The sequence below is a fragment of the Panthera leo genome, chromosome A2, assembly GCF_018350215.1.
Source record: "Panthera leo isolate Ple1 chromosome A2, P.leo_Ple1_pat1.1, whole genome shotgun sequence".
Lineage (NCBI taxonomy): Eukaryota > Metazoa > Chordata > Mammalia > Carnivora > Felidae > Panthera > Panthera leo.
Genome location: NC_056680.1, coordinates 64,645,074 through 64,658,978, shown reverse-complemented (window position 1 = coordinate 64,658,978; position 13,905 = coordinate 64,645,074). Strand labels below are relative to the sequence as shown.

Genomic DNA, 13,905 nt, shown 5'->3' with positions numbered 1-13,905 from the left:
GCCGAACTCAGCCCTGTGCCCTGGGGTTGCCTGTGTTAGGTCCCACGGGGGTGCACGGGGCAGGCGTGCACCACAGGGCATCTTACTTTTGGATGTGTTTAAAAAATGGGGTGACCAATATGGGATACCCAAAGATTTCTTTTGTAAGTGAGGCTTTATGTTGAGCACTTCCTGTGTATGGTCTCTCTTGAGTCCTCACTTATTAGCTGATACAGTGGCCACCACAACCCTACGAGGCAGGTGATGTCATGGGCCTCATTGCCCAGGTGAGGAAACTGAGGCACTGGGGGACGTGACACGCCCACACCTGGTGAGTAGGGAGTCCGGATGCAAACCCAGGTGGAGGGGTCCTGACCGGCTCAGAACCCACTGGGTATATGGTGCTGTGTCTGAGACCCGCAGATTGGGGTGTGGGGCACAGACAGAGGCAGGTGCAGAGCAGACACTGGGGAAGAAGTGGGCTTCCTGGAAGAGGCTGTAGCTGGGCCAGCTGATCCTGAGGGAGCGGACAGCAGGGAAAGCAGGGAGCGCGTTCTAGCCCAGGCAGGCGGCGGAGCCCAGGCCCGGCCGTTCTCGTCCCCGACCCCCAACATCCCTGCATCTTCGCCCCCTTTCCGCGTCTCGCTCCGTAACTGGGCAGGGATGCAGCCTCTGGAGCGGGGACGTTCTCCGGCCTCATGTAGTGTCCCTCGTTTTGCCGTGGCCAATGCTTGCGCGCTGCTGGGAAGCCAACGTGGGACTTTTCTCGTCCTTTTAATTTTTAAGAATAACGTATTGACGTGAAATTCACATCACATAAAATTAATCACTTCAAGTGTCCAATTCAGGAACACCTGAGTGGCTCAGTCGGTTAAGCGTCCGACCCTTGATTTCAGCTCAGGTCATGATCTCACAGATCGTGAGTTCGAGCCCCGCATCGGGCTCTGTGCTGACCGCAAAGAGCCTGCTTGGGATTCTCTCTCTCTCTCTCTCTCTCTCTCTCTCTCTCTCTGTCTCTCTCTCTCTCCCCCCCTCTCCCCCCCCCACTTGTACTCTCTCTCAAAAATAAATAAACATTAAAAAATTAAAGTGTACAATTCAGGCGCATTTAGTAGACTCCCCAGCATTGAGCTGCCACCACCTCTACCTAGTTCTGGAATGTTCTCCCTGCACAAGAGGAAACCCATACCCATTAAACAGTGTCTCCACACCCCTTCCCACAGCCCCTGGCAACCACCAGTTTGCATGCATTCTGTTGCTACGGATTCACCTGTTTTGGCTGCTTCATCAAAAGGGAATCCTACAGGGTGTGACCCCCTTGTGTGTCCAGCCTTGCTGACTTAGCATGATGTCTGTTTTTGTTTTGTTTTGTTTTTTAATAAAGACGAATTTTTGAAAGATCAGTTTTAGGTTCATAGCAAAATTGAGAGAAATTTCTAAATGTCTCCCATGTACCCCCTTGCCCACACATGCACAGCCTCCTGCATTACCCATATTCCCCACCAGGTGGTACCTTTGTCACAGTTGGTGAGCCTGCGTGGACACGTCAGCCAAAGTCCGTGGTTTACCTGAGGGTTCGCTCTTGGTGTTGGACATTGTATGGTTTGGACAAATGTATAGTGTATAATGGTACAGTACCATACACTGCCCTAAAAAACACAGCTTTCATTCATTCATTTTGAGAGAAAGAGAGGGTAAAAGTGAGCGAAGGGCAGAGAGAGAGAGAGAGAGAGAGAGAGAGAGAGAATCCCATGAGGGGCAGAGAGAAGAGAGGCTCACCTGAACTGGGGCTCGAACTCACGAACTGTGAGATCATGACCTAAGCTGAAGTCAGAGCTTAACCGACTGAGCCACCCAGGTGCCCCCCGAACACACCGCTTTTAAAGGTTTTCAGAACAACCCTGTTCAGAGAAGTTTCTGGGAGCTTTAGAGCATCAGAACATTGGCATCTTGTATATGAGTCGGAACAGACTTTTATCCTTGTGCTTCAGGAGAGTCCCCGGTCAGTGGTCGTCGGGGCTCTCCTCCTCCTCTCTTGCTCCATAGGACAAGGGACAGCGAGAGAGCCAGGCACTTGACCGTGACAGAGGGTGGTGTGGGAAGAGTGGGATTCACTGACAATGCACATCTGCTTTCTGGGACGTTATGGGGGCGCCTCAGAGGGGCTGCGGCACCCCCCGGCACTGACCCCATTCCTGCCCCAGGAGCGTGCACGCCGTAGATGGGTGCATCCTGGTCCCCGTGGAAAGGCTGGGTGGGCCCCTCCCGCATCAGGATCGCTTGGTAAACAGAGAACCTGTAAAGTGATCGCTGCAGTTCTCTAGTGGCAAAACTCCCAAGAAAGCGAATGGATCGTTAATTTCGTCGCACTGTAAAAGGAGTCCAAAAAATTCTTGGAAGACTCCGCCTACAAGGGCTTCTCGAGGCTTATGTCACGGAGGACCAGGGATACTGAGCGGCAGCAGGGCTCACACCACCGCTCAGGTGGGCGTCTGGACAGTGTTGCCCTCCGGAGGACAGGGGCTCCGCTCCCGGGGAAGTCCTGGCAGTGTGGACAGGAAGCCCCCCGCAGGACCGCGGGAAAGCCTCAGCAGTGTGGATAGGAAGCCACCGGTAGGACCCCGGGGGAGCCCCGGCAGTGTGGACAGGAAGCCCCCCGCAGGACCGCGGGAAAGCCTCAGCAGTGTGGATAGGAAGCCACCGGTAGGACCCCGGGGGAGCCCCGGCAGTGTGGACGGGAGGACCCCGGGGAAGCCTCGGCAGTGTGGACAGGAAGCCCCCCACAGGACCGCGGGAAAGCCTCAGCAGTGTGGATAGGAAGCCACCGGTAGGACCCCGGGGGAGCCCCGGCAGTGTGGACGGGAGGACCCCGGGAGAGCCCCGGCAGTGTGGACAGGAAGCCACCGGCAGGACCCCGGGAAGCCCCGGCAGTATGGATGGGAGGACCCCAGGGAAGCCCTGGCAGTGTGGACAGGAAGCCCCGGCAGTGTGGACAGGAAGCCCCCGCAGGACCCCGGGAAAGGAAACAGAGGGGGCACTTTGCAGCTGTTTATCCTTCGACTTTGAACTTTATTCTTCTGGTTTCATAACTGCATCTGATTCGTCACCCTGTGTGTGTTTGGCTTTGCCGTATGACGAGTGGGTTTTGCGTTCTTGGGAGGAAATGCCAACAAGTAGGCCGCCTGGTCCTCGCTCCACAGTGGCTGTGACGGAAAGACAGGCTTCCGTGTCCTGGGGAGGACGGCTGCTCGCGGCCTTTATTTCCGATTCGGTGCCAACAGCCTTTTTTGTGTAACCAAGCACTCATCCCACAGCCCAGACGAGGACACGGGGGAGCCTCTTCTCATGTTTTCACGTGTCTGGACGAGTGCTGGCTTCAGGGCCATCGAACGTAGCTGTTCTCGTGAAAGCGCTCTTACTCGCAGAACGTCTTCACACTTCAGTGTTCAGGGAACAGAATCCATGAGTTGCTTGGAGAAGATGTCTAGGATGTGTCATGCACAGAGCGTGGTTTTTGTTTTGTTTTTTTAAAGTTTATTTATTTTAAGAGAGACAGAGTGTTAGTGGGGGAGGGGCAGACAGACAGGGACAGGGGATCCGAAGCGGGTTCTGTGCTGACAACAGCGATCCCGACACGGGGCTCGAACTCACAGAGCGTGAGACCATGACCTGAGCCGAGGTTGGATGCTTGGCGAACTGAGCCCCGCAGGCGCCCCTTGGAGCATTAAATGTCCTCCCCAGCTGTTTAATGGGTGAGGGAATCTGTACCCTTTGAGTCTGAGAATGGGGGAAAAAACAGAAAGCAAAACTCTTGGTTGTGGTACAATGCACGCAGCCGTTTTTAAGTGCGCCATCTCATGACGGTGCCTATGCTTCCGTTGTATCTCTATAACTTGCTCATCCTGCAGAAGCGACGCTCTGTCCCCGTGAAACCGTGACTCCCCGTTCCCCTCCCACCAGTCGCTGGCATTTTCCATTGTACTAGCTAGGGGCCTGGAGACCCTAGGTACCTCACAGAAGTAGGATTGTACAAGATCCGCCCTTTTGTGACTGGCTGATTTCACCCAGCACAGTGTCCTCAGGGTTCATCCTGGTTGTCACCGTGCGTCAGAATTCCCTTCCTCGGTTGGGCTCAGTAGTGTCCCCTCATGTGGATAGACCATGTTTTGTTTATCCATTCCCGCATTGGTGGACCCCCCAGGGGACTGATGTGACCAGTCCCGCTGGGAACACAGGAGTGAGTCCATCTTTAGTTTCCTTGGGGACACCCCCGGACGTGGGACTGCTGGGTCGTGTCGGGGGATGGCAGCTTTTAATGAGCGGTTGTGTCTCTCCTCCCAGACGCCTGCAGGAAGAGGGTGAACAGTTCAGAACCTCGTCTCTGCCGGCCATCCCTAACCCTTTCCCCGAGCTCTGCGGCCCCGGAAGCCCCCCGCTGCTGACGAGGGGCTCCTTACCTCCCAGCCAGGCGGCTGCAAAACAGGTGAGCGTGCGGTCCCGGGTTCGAGTGGCAGGCCACCGGGCTGTGGGATGAGGACAGATGTGCTGGCTCATTGTTTTCAGAAGGGAGGGTAGGGTAATTGTGGGATCTTTTCATTCTTTTCCTCTTGCTACTATATTTTTGCCTTATAAAGCTTTCTGATTCATTGGCCCGAGTTCCATTTGTTAAGTCAGAGATGTATCTACGTGTTTCGGAAGGAGCCTCATAAAAGTGACTAAGAAAACAACTTGGTGCTAAAAAACAAGTTTTATTTCGTTCCCTGAAAAGAATTCCCCTGCCACATCACCTTCACTGGCCAGGAACTCTGGATAAGTGAGGCATTCCTCAGGTACCTGAACTTGAGCGTAGTTGAAGGCTTTCCGTATTATATTCCTGATCTGGAATATGATCTGTGCAAGGCAGAAAAACTTTGACCCAGGAGATGACAGCCACCTGTTTAAACTAACAGGTTTCTGCCTTAAAAGTAGCACCGTGAGCTGGATATCATATAGCCATTGTCCTCTGAGAGGAAGCTTCAATAACTTACCCAGCGTTGCATCGTCAGTGGTCAGCTTGTCAGAGAAACAGGCTGGTGGCTCCGCCCGTCCAGGTTGGCATGGCCTGGGCCGCAATGGGTTGCAGGCCTGGGAGGGAGACCCAGTGATGCTATACTGTGTGTGTGTGTTGGGGGGGACGTAAATATCATGATGACAGTAACCTCTAACGTTCACGGAGTGATCCCTGTATGCCAGCTGTTGTTCTAAGTAGTTTCCATGTTTATTTGTTCGCTTACTCCTCAGAACACCCCTAAGAGTCAGGTACAAATGTTCTCCGTTTCAGTTGGGAAACTAAAACCCAGCTGTAATTGTTGGGGCTGGGCGGGACCCCAGTGTGTGTGGTGGGGCTGGGCATGAACCCCCAGTGTGAGCAGTGAGGCTGGCTTGGAGCTGATGTCAGGATCCAGAACTTCTGATTTCAGCCATTACGCCAAGTGTCTCCTGGGATCTTGATAATCTTTCTTTGCACCAAGTATATTCCAGAAGTTTCTTTGCCTCCTAGAATCACGCTCTTTCATTCTGTCTGCACTGTCCTACCTTTGCTGCCCTCAAGCGTGATAGCCACCCCACTCCCCCCCCACCCCCCGTGCTCTGCACACCCACCCACCCCGTGCCAGCACCACGCAAGGCCTGCCCTCTCAGGTCTCAGGCTCCCTCGCCAGCTCCTGAGTCCTGACCTCGTGCCTCCAGGGTGGGCTGCGGGGTCCCGCCATCAACACTCAGGAGGTGAGGTAAGTGTCCTTGTCCCAGAGTCAGCGCTGGCCGGCTGGCGGGGCTGCGGCTCCTCGTCACATGCCTCCAGGACATCTGGGACGTCTGCCCCACCGGTGACCTTCTGCTTCAAATAAGGGTCTAGACAGGCTGTCTGTGGATTGGTCACCCAGCTTGTTTACAGCGTCACCCGTCCTAAAATAAGACCGGGAAAATTTTTTCTGGCTCCCGCCGCGGTTGGCAAGAAAGCAGGCCTCCACCCCCACGGGCTGTCCAATTCTCAGTAGAATCCGGAAACTCGGAAATTTTGCCTGCTGTTTTTCTCGGGATCAGAGTGTCTGCACTGGTGTCTGTGTCTCTGTCGCCCGGTTCCCTCCGGCTGGCTGGCCCAGCAGACACGGGAAGGATGCTTCACACTCTGCTGTACTGGTGGGAAGTCCACGCTCCTCGTGTTGGAACCGGCCCAGGGGGACGCAGCCCATCCCCCCCCCCAGGTTCTGACCTTCGCTCTCGGAGCCCCGTGGCGTGGGCATCGACACCACGGTCACCCCGAAGGCTAGAGATGCCGCACACACAGCCTCTCGGTCCCAGACGGTGAGGGCGTCGCTGCCTACGGTCAAAGTCAAAGGCGTTTGGGCCCTTTCTCCCCACTTGCCTCGAGGGGAAGGGATGCTTGGTGATCCAGCTCCTTTCACACGAAGTCAGAGGGAGCAGCTGGATCCTGTCCAGCCGGGCTCTTCCGAAGTCCTTATAAACAGGAGGCCCCATCACATCGCCTCGTTGGCTGAGCACGGCGTGGCCAGCGTGGGAAAAGAAGAGAGCCGATTGCCCCTTCGGGACAGCGAGGCAGTCCGAAGCAGCCTCTACCTGTCCCCGAGTCAGAGGTTTGAACAGCCGTGCGGAAGGGAAACCCATCCTGCCCGAGGTACTGTGGCTACGCTGTTCCACACTGTTCTTCCAACATCCCGGCAGCCTGCCTTCACCTTCCTTTTCCAGCGACCCTTGCCAGATGCTCGGGGGCAGGAGCGTCAGGTGCATTGTCCCTGCACCCAGCTCTGGAGAGCGAATGCCGTGATGTGGGCTGGTTGCCGTCTGCTGCACAGGCATCCCGCCCACCGTGGTGCGGGGGGCGCCCACCTGGTGCGCAAGACCCCTGCCTGGCGGGACAGCCCCTGTGGCTGCATGCAGGACCCCGGGACAGACAGCTGGGGGGCGGTAGGCACGCTGATGAGGTCGCAGGCTCCTGGGGGTGTCGTTCTGTCGCCTGCCCAGTGGGGTTCCTCCGGAGACATGCGAGCTGCAGGCTGGTTACCCCGCGGGGGTGGGGGAGGCAGCCGGGTTCTCCACTCAGAGGAGGGCACAGAGAATTCAGCCAGGGGCTGTCCCCGGGGTAGAGGAGCCTTTAGCCACAACACTCTGGGGGCATTTCTGACCCCTCCCGTGCTCGAACTTCAGCTGTCACCTTTGAACCCTGCTGCGTCCAGACCCTGAAGCTGGAAAGCCCTCGGGGAGCTTAGTGTCATATCATCAGGTGAAGGTGATGGAGTAGGTGGCAGTGATGAACCAGAGGAAGTCATTACTCTGCCAGGAAGGATCGGGAACTCTCAGCAGCATCCCGGGGGTGCAGACGCCCCTGGTCAGGCCGTGGAGGTCCTCCCACGCTGACCCTGTCAGGGTCTGTGTCTTCCCTGTGGCCGGTCCTTGCCTGAGCCGGCCCACGTCTGCACAGTTGGGGCGATGTTGTGGACTCCGTGTTTATGGCACCCCCCCCCAGTCCACGTTGCAGCCCTGCCCCCACCAGGATAGCACGGGGGGAGGGGAGCGCCTTCGGGAGATAGGCGGGTTTAGATGAGGGTGTGGACTGGGGCCCCCACGGTGGGACCAGTGCCCTTATGGGACAAGCAAGCAGTGCACGACTTCTGTCTGCTGCAGGTGGTAGGGAGAAGGTGGCCGTCTAGGGGCCAGGAAAGGGCTCCCAGCAGAACCCCACCCTGCCTGGTCTCAGACTCTTGGGAACTGTGAGGAGTCTGTGCTGTGTGAACCCATGGCTGGAGCCAGTGGAGACTGGAGAGTCCTGGAGTTTCTCGTGAGCGTCCTGGCACCCCCACCCCCTCTGCCTTTAAGAAGCCTTAAAACCGTGTAGATGAGACTTCACTGTGTGGGGACCAGCCCCTGACAGTCGCTGTTCCTTCCTGCCAGTTCTGCTTCCCGGCCTAGATCTGGGGTCCTGACAGGCTGTCCGCCACCCCCATGTTGGCCCCCTGGCTTTCACCATAAAGGGGCGGAGGACCCACCGCTGCCCACCCGCCCGCCGTGCACCACTGCCCACAGAAGCAGCACAGGACAGGTGACCTCGGCCCCACCCCGGCTCCATACCCGCACCTGCCTCCACCTGCTCCCAGACCTGACCCGTGTGAGCTGCTCACCGTCGAGTCAGCAGCCTGGCCGATGTTGGGAGTCACTGGGAACGTCTCCTGCATCTGGAGCCCGTGAGCCCAGTGCACCTCCGAACCCCAGTGACAGTGACGTCTGCGCCTCCTGTGTGGGTCCTCCCAGGCTAGTGCGTGCTGTAGGGATCATCTTAAGATGCCCGCTTGTCAGGTTTTCTGCTTGTTTGATTGCGTTACGTGAATTTTAAAGCAGTGACATTTGGTTTCTTTGTTAATATCTTAAACCAGAGTCTAGTGATTTTCATTTAGCTTTATGGCTTCACCAGTAAGGAGGCGTATTTGTTCATGGACGTATTTGTTCATGGACGGTAAAATGAAATCATGAAGTGTGGTTCGTGTTGGAAGAAATAACCCTTTACTCCATGAGAGTCTAGTACCCGTGGCTGTGGTTTTACGTGGAGTCTTTCCAGTTTATTATAGAGATGAGTGAATCTTGTTTGAAGGTACGGCTTCTGTGAAGGACATCATTCTGTCGTTTTGGTGACAACAAATAATTTATCTGAATGACTTAATTAAGCTGTTTAGTAACGTCTCATCCAACATTTACCAGAGTTGCAGAGGCCGAAGAAAATCTTTGAGTGATAACATTCTGTCCCCTAGAGGGTCGTGAAACTTGGTCAATATCCAGAAAGTGACATTTTGCAGTAAAAAATCAACAAGGGCATTTTTAACTGCTTGGTGACTCATTTGGAAAAGACAGGCCGTTGTGTGGAGAAGGGCGATTGTTACAGCAAATATCATGAGCCGTGAGACTGAGCCTTACGCCTGAATCGCATCCTACGGTCTAGACGGTGTCTCCAGGCTTCTTTGACGACATTCTCTTTGCTCTCGGTGCCCTGTGGACCGAGAGAACATTGGTCCTTCTTTGTGTCTTGATAAGTCAAGTGCATCAGACCCACTGCAGTCTTCTCCCCGAGCCATGCCTGTTTTGTGTCTGTCCGTAGCTTGGTGCAGCGTGTGTTTATCTGACAGCAACTCTTGAGTGCCTGCTGCGTGCCTGGCTCAGTGCCAGTGACGAGGGTCCAACAGAGGGTGCAGTGCCCGCCCTGTGCCCCGCAGAGGCCAAGGGCATCTCCTTGAGCTTCAGCCAGAGCCCAGGAACCAGAGAGAGGCACAGTGCCCTTGGCCTGATGGGAGATGGCTCGTCTTCCTGGCCAGGCCATCTGAGTTGAGGATGTGACCATCAATGTGCCTGGAGCCAGCCTGCAGGTGCAGGGGCTGGAGGGGAGCCTGGCCCAGGTCCCAGGTGATCAGAGGTGAACCCCTCCCTTCAAGGGACACTGGCAGGTGTGTTCGCGCTCCCTGCCGCAGCCTCAGCCCCAGCCCCAGCCCGCAGCCACCGCCTGCCTCCATTGCACTAGAACGTCGTGGGAGAGAGGTTAGTGCAGACACTGCTGTCCTCCTGGGGTGCTGGGTGAGGATCCCCCGGCTCTCATGGGGAAGCCTTGTGCCCTCAGGGACAGCTGACCCTGGCTGTCCAGAGGTCTGGCCCCTTACTGGATTGATGACCCCCGATCCAATTGGAGAGAGACTCAGAAGGATAGGGTGTGGGGCAGAGAAGGCCTGCGTAGGTGAAAATCCTGCTCCAGTTGCAGGGTCAGTGTGACTTCCCCGGGAAAGCGGGTCTCTCGGGACTGTTCCTGAGCAACACTGGTGGGTGTGGGTGTCTCCTGATCGATCTCTCTGGGCGCAGAGGCCAGAGGTCATGCAGGGTGTCGTGCCCCTCGGGAGAGCGCGTTGTCCAGGCACCCCTGCAGGGCCACTGGCTCGAATGGAGGTGCCCTCACCCCTTCCAGGCTGTGTAGGGAGGTGGCTCCTGCCACCAGCCCCAGGGCAGACCCCAGCCCTTCTCTTGGGTCCTCGGTCTCAGAGGCCGGTAGCAAGTAGCTCTGGAAATGAGTGCTTTGTGTGAACTGACAACTGAAAATCTGAGAACCAGGAATGCACATGGATCCTGCAGGGAATCCGTAAAGTGGCGACGGCCGCGTTAGATTCCTTTAGGGATGGAACTCCTTTAAGGGTGTGCCCATAAGAGGGTCACGGGAGAGCCTAAGAAACAGCTTCTCTGCACTCCGGGATGGACCAGGGGGAGGCCTCCAGTGCCTCGGGGGACACTGGACTGGCTGCCACATGTGGGTCCTGAGAGACTCCACCGGGAAGACCTTGTCTGTGTTTTCTGGTGCCTGTCTCATGGTGGTTACCGCACAGTTAATTCTCACACCCCTCGTGTACGCAGAGAGCCTGCTTGGGATCCTCTGTCTCTCTCTCTCTTTCTTTCTCTCTGCCCCTCCTCTGCCCCCCCACCTCAAAAATAAAGAGCATACAAAAGAAACCTACTTAAAAAGGTTTTGAATAAGAAGTATTGGCAGGTCGGTGCATGTTCCGGAACAGCCCTCATTGCGCCGCGGTTAGAGCAAGACAGGAAGCTCATATTCCACGTAAGCAGGAGCCTCTGCTCGACTGCAGCCATCGGAGAGAACGGCCTCTCCAAGCAGGAGTCTCCGTTCCTTCGTGGAAGCTACCCCTCCTCTGGTAGGCTGGCCCTGGGGTGGGGGCTGTCACGTGCCTGGGACAGAGGAGGCCGCTGGAGAGGCCGCCAGACCCCGCAGCTCTGACACCATCCACGTGGCATCCCTACAGCCGCTGGCATCTGTGGCCCCGGCAAGTCAGGGACTTCATGCTTACGTGCCCCGTCGGGTGCCTTTGGCCTCAAGAAGCAAAGGGCGTGATTGGCTGCCGTTGCAAGGACATTTACTTTGTTGTAACAGCAGGTCTAGGGGTGGGGGGGCCAGCTGCCAAGGCCAACCCTGTGTCCTGTGTCCAGGAACTTGTGTCCTCCTCTGCAGCCGTGGCTGTGTGTGCACCCAGAAGGCTCTGTTCACGCACTGGTCCGTGCGCCAGTGGCCCCGAATTGTTACGTGGCAGAGGGAGAAACTGAGGCAGCGTGTGGCACGCGCTGCTTCCCAGCCGGACAGAGTGAAGTCGAGCTGTGGGGTGGGGGACACCAGGAAGATCCACGGGCAGGAAGCAGGAGCCACGAGTGAGTGCCTGAGGCAGGTGTACTGAGATGCTGAGAATTGGCGGGGGGAGGGGATGGGGGGGAGGGCAGGAGAGCCACGCCGGGAACGCAGGTTAAGAAAAGAACAGTGATGCTGTTAGAAATGTCTCGGTTTCCGAATTTAAGGCGAGCCTTCACAGCTCGATGGAAACATCTGGACGGCTCTGTCTAGGATGGCCTTCCTCTCAGCCAGTAACGGTTTCCGTGCAGCTGCACGGTGACTTAGGGACAGCAGGCTTCTCCATTTGTTATTCAAACACAATTAATCACATACTTAACCCCGCTTTTGATAGGGCATGAGTATTGTCTTAGCTCCCACTTGCTCTCCTCCCTCTGCTTACTGTTAAGAATTAATTTTCTGGAACTGAATTAATTGCCTCGCATTGGGGTTTGCACATTACTAATGATCAAAAGCGGGTCTCCCAAGGCTTTAACTACCATTTAATGAATGTGCTGCTTACATTAGCCCGTCTCTGGCCAGAAAAAGCAGCCACCGTGGCCAAGTGCAGCTGACTTCGCGGAATGTGCTGGCGTGGCGATGCCCCGCCATCCGATTCGCCCAGGTGGGCCGGCATCACCCTGGAGCCTAGTAACTTCTCATCAGCCTCATCCAACGCCGCGCCAGCCCTCTTTGTCTTAGCGCCTCCAAAACGGACCCATGTCTCCTTTCTGGTGCCTTCGGGGATCAGAGCACGTTGGAGCCAGGGTCTCAGTGACGCATCGCGAGCCAGGTGACCGGTGGCCGCGCAGTGCTGTTTGGACATTTGGGGAAGCCACAGGGTCATCTTGGGACAGGAGCCCGGGAGAACAGTGCTCGGGCCCCCAGTGGGGCCGAGCAGTCGCTGCTGTCCAATGATAGTCGCTTTACCGACACGAGGGTCTATCTGTACGGATCAGGTCTTCCCCATCGCTCGCGGAGACAAAGCCCTGTTGACTCGTTGTCCCTCAGACTGGCTTCCTGCCTTCGCTGCCTGTTTCCTCATAGCTGCCACCATCATCCCCCACCAGAGCCCTGCCCCTCCCTCGAATGGAGGGACGTCACCCTATTTCTGCCTCTTTGCCCATCCGCCACCAGTCGTCCTATAGGAACATAAACTGCTGGTTTTTAAAATTCCAGGTAACGAACTTTGCTAGTTACCTCTCCGACACACTTCACTCAACAGAAAGATGGTTGATACCCCTTGGGGGCGTCTTGGGGGGCAGCGCAGGGAGCCCCGTCTCCCTTTCTGCTGAGAGGCCCCAGTAGGGACGGGCCCAGGTCTCTGAAGCCCAGCGCCACCCCTCACACTCTGGGAAAGCCTGGTGTTTGTCATGGTCCCACGGAGAAGCCGCGACGGGTCATGTCCGAGCAGCGAGCCCGAGCTTCAAGTCCATGGTTTTCCCAGGGAGCCACAGCAGCGCTCCGAACAAACAGGAAATACTAAACCAAAGTGGACGTTTACGTCACCTTTTATTCCTTCCGAGGGCACGTGTGAACTCAGCCACACCAAGCAAGGAGAGCCCACGGGCCACATAGATCCTGTCACGGCCCATTCCTTCTGCCGTGGCACACGATGCCACCATGACCACAGGAGGCCCTGGGAGCAGGGATGTTCCTGTTTGGCACCTGTCCGGTGGTCCCGGCTGAGGTGCTGCTCCAGTGGGCTCTGAGGCAGAGAGCCTTCGGGGCATCTAGTGAGACAGAGACGTGTCAACAAGCATGTCACGGCCCCGTGGATTGGCTCCGCCTTCCTTGCGAATTTGTGCAAGAACCAGAAGAACGTGGGCCCGTGAGCAGCCCTGAGTTGTGTTTGCGAGTTTCCGTGGCTGCTGCAACCGTGTCCCTCGCCCGTCAGGAGGCTGTGACGTGTTCTTCCAGGGGATGGGCCCCCCGTCAGTCCTTCTGGGTCGGAGCCCGGAGTCGTGGAGTGGCGGCTGGCTTTCCCGGCTTTCTGCCTCCCCTTGCGCAGTGCGGAGCGGATGGAGAACCTCGCACCTGCTTTGCTCATCCTGTGCTTTCTGGAATCCCTGTTACTGGAATTGCGGGAAAGAACCTGTACGTCTGTTTGGGGGAGGATTGCATTCTGTCACCTTCCTGGAAGTTCACATTTCACATTGGGTTTGGGAGGATCTGAAAAATCCTGTAGGGAAGGAAACCCACTGGCAGGAGGCCGCTTAGAGCTACTCAGATGCTTCCGATCACAGACCCGCTTTGTGCACGACAGGCTGCCCACGGAACCCACTTTGGGAAAGGGTGCCCAATTGTCGAGGGCATTTTTCGGAGTTCTCTGGGCGTAGCACTAGAATCGAGTGTCTCGGAGCCCCCGGAGAGGCAGCCTGAAATCACTCCCAGTGTTTAACGGGACCCGTCATCCCGCGTCTGCATTCAAGCAAGGGACCTGATCAGGCCACTTGTCTCACTGTGTGTGGTGTTGGGGATGTCCTGTCAGGAAACTCGGTGAAATCCCCACAGCTAAGGTTTCTGTGGGCTATAAGTACCTTGGAAAGTATAAATTCCCTAAATCTGTGAGCCCCCGAACTGATCCTGTGTTATAGCATCGAATACCCCGTGGCATCGGCAGATGGAGAAAACATCACAACGTGAGCCTGTGAACTCCCTGTCTTTCCCTGGAGTTTCCCCCAAATCTAAGAGCAAGAGGTGACCCTCCTTGGCCAGCGAATCTGTTAATT

The 13,905-nt window shown here is 56.5% G+C and overlaps 1 protein-coding gene across 8 annotated transcripts in view; it reads left to right on the top strand.

Annotated features, from left to right (window-relative positions):
* GRB10 (growth factor receptor bound protein 10) overlaps positions 1–13,905 on the top strand; it is a 191,161-nt gene that overhangs the window by 128,910 nt on the left and 48,346 nt on the right. For all 8 annotated transcript variants that reach the window (XM_042914000.1, XM_042913974.1, XM_042913990.1 and 5 more), the window contains one exon: positions 4,321–4,462. In XM_042914000.1, coding sequence (XP_042769934.1) covers positions 4,321–4,462 — 142 coding nt within the window. The remainder of the gene's footprint in view (positions 1–4,320; positions 4,463–13,905) is intronic.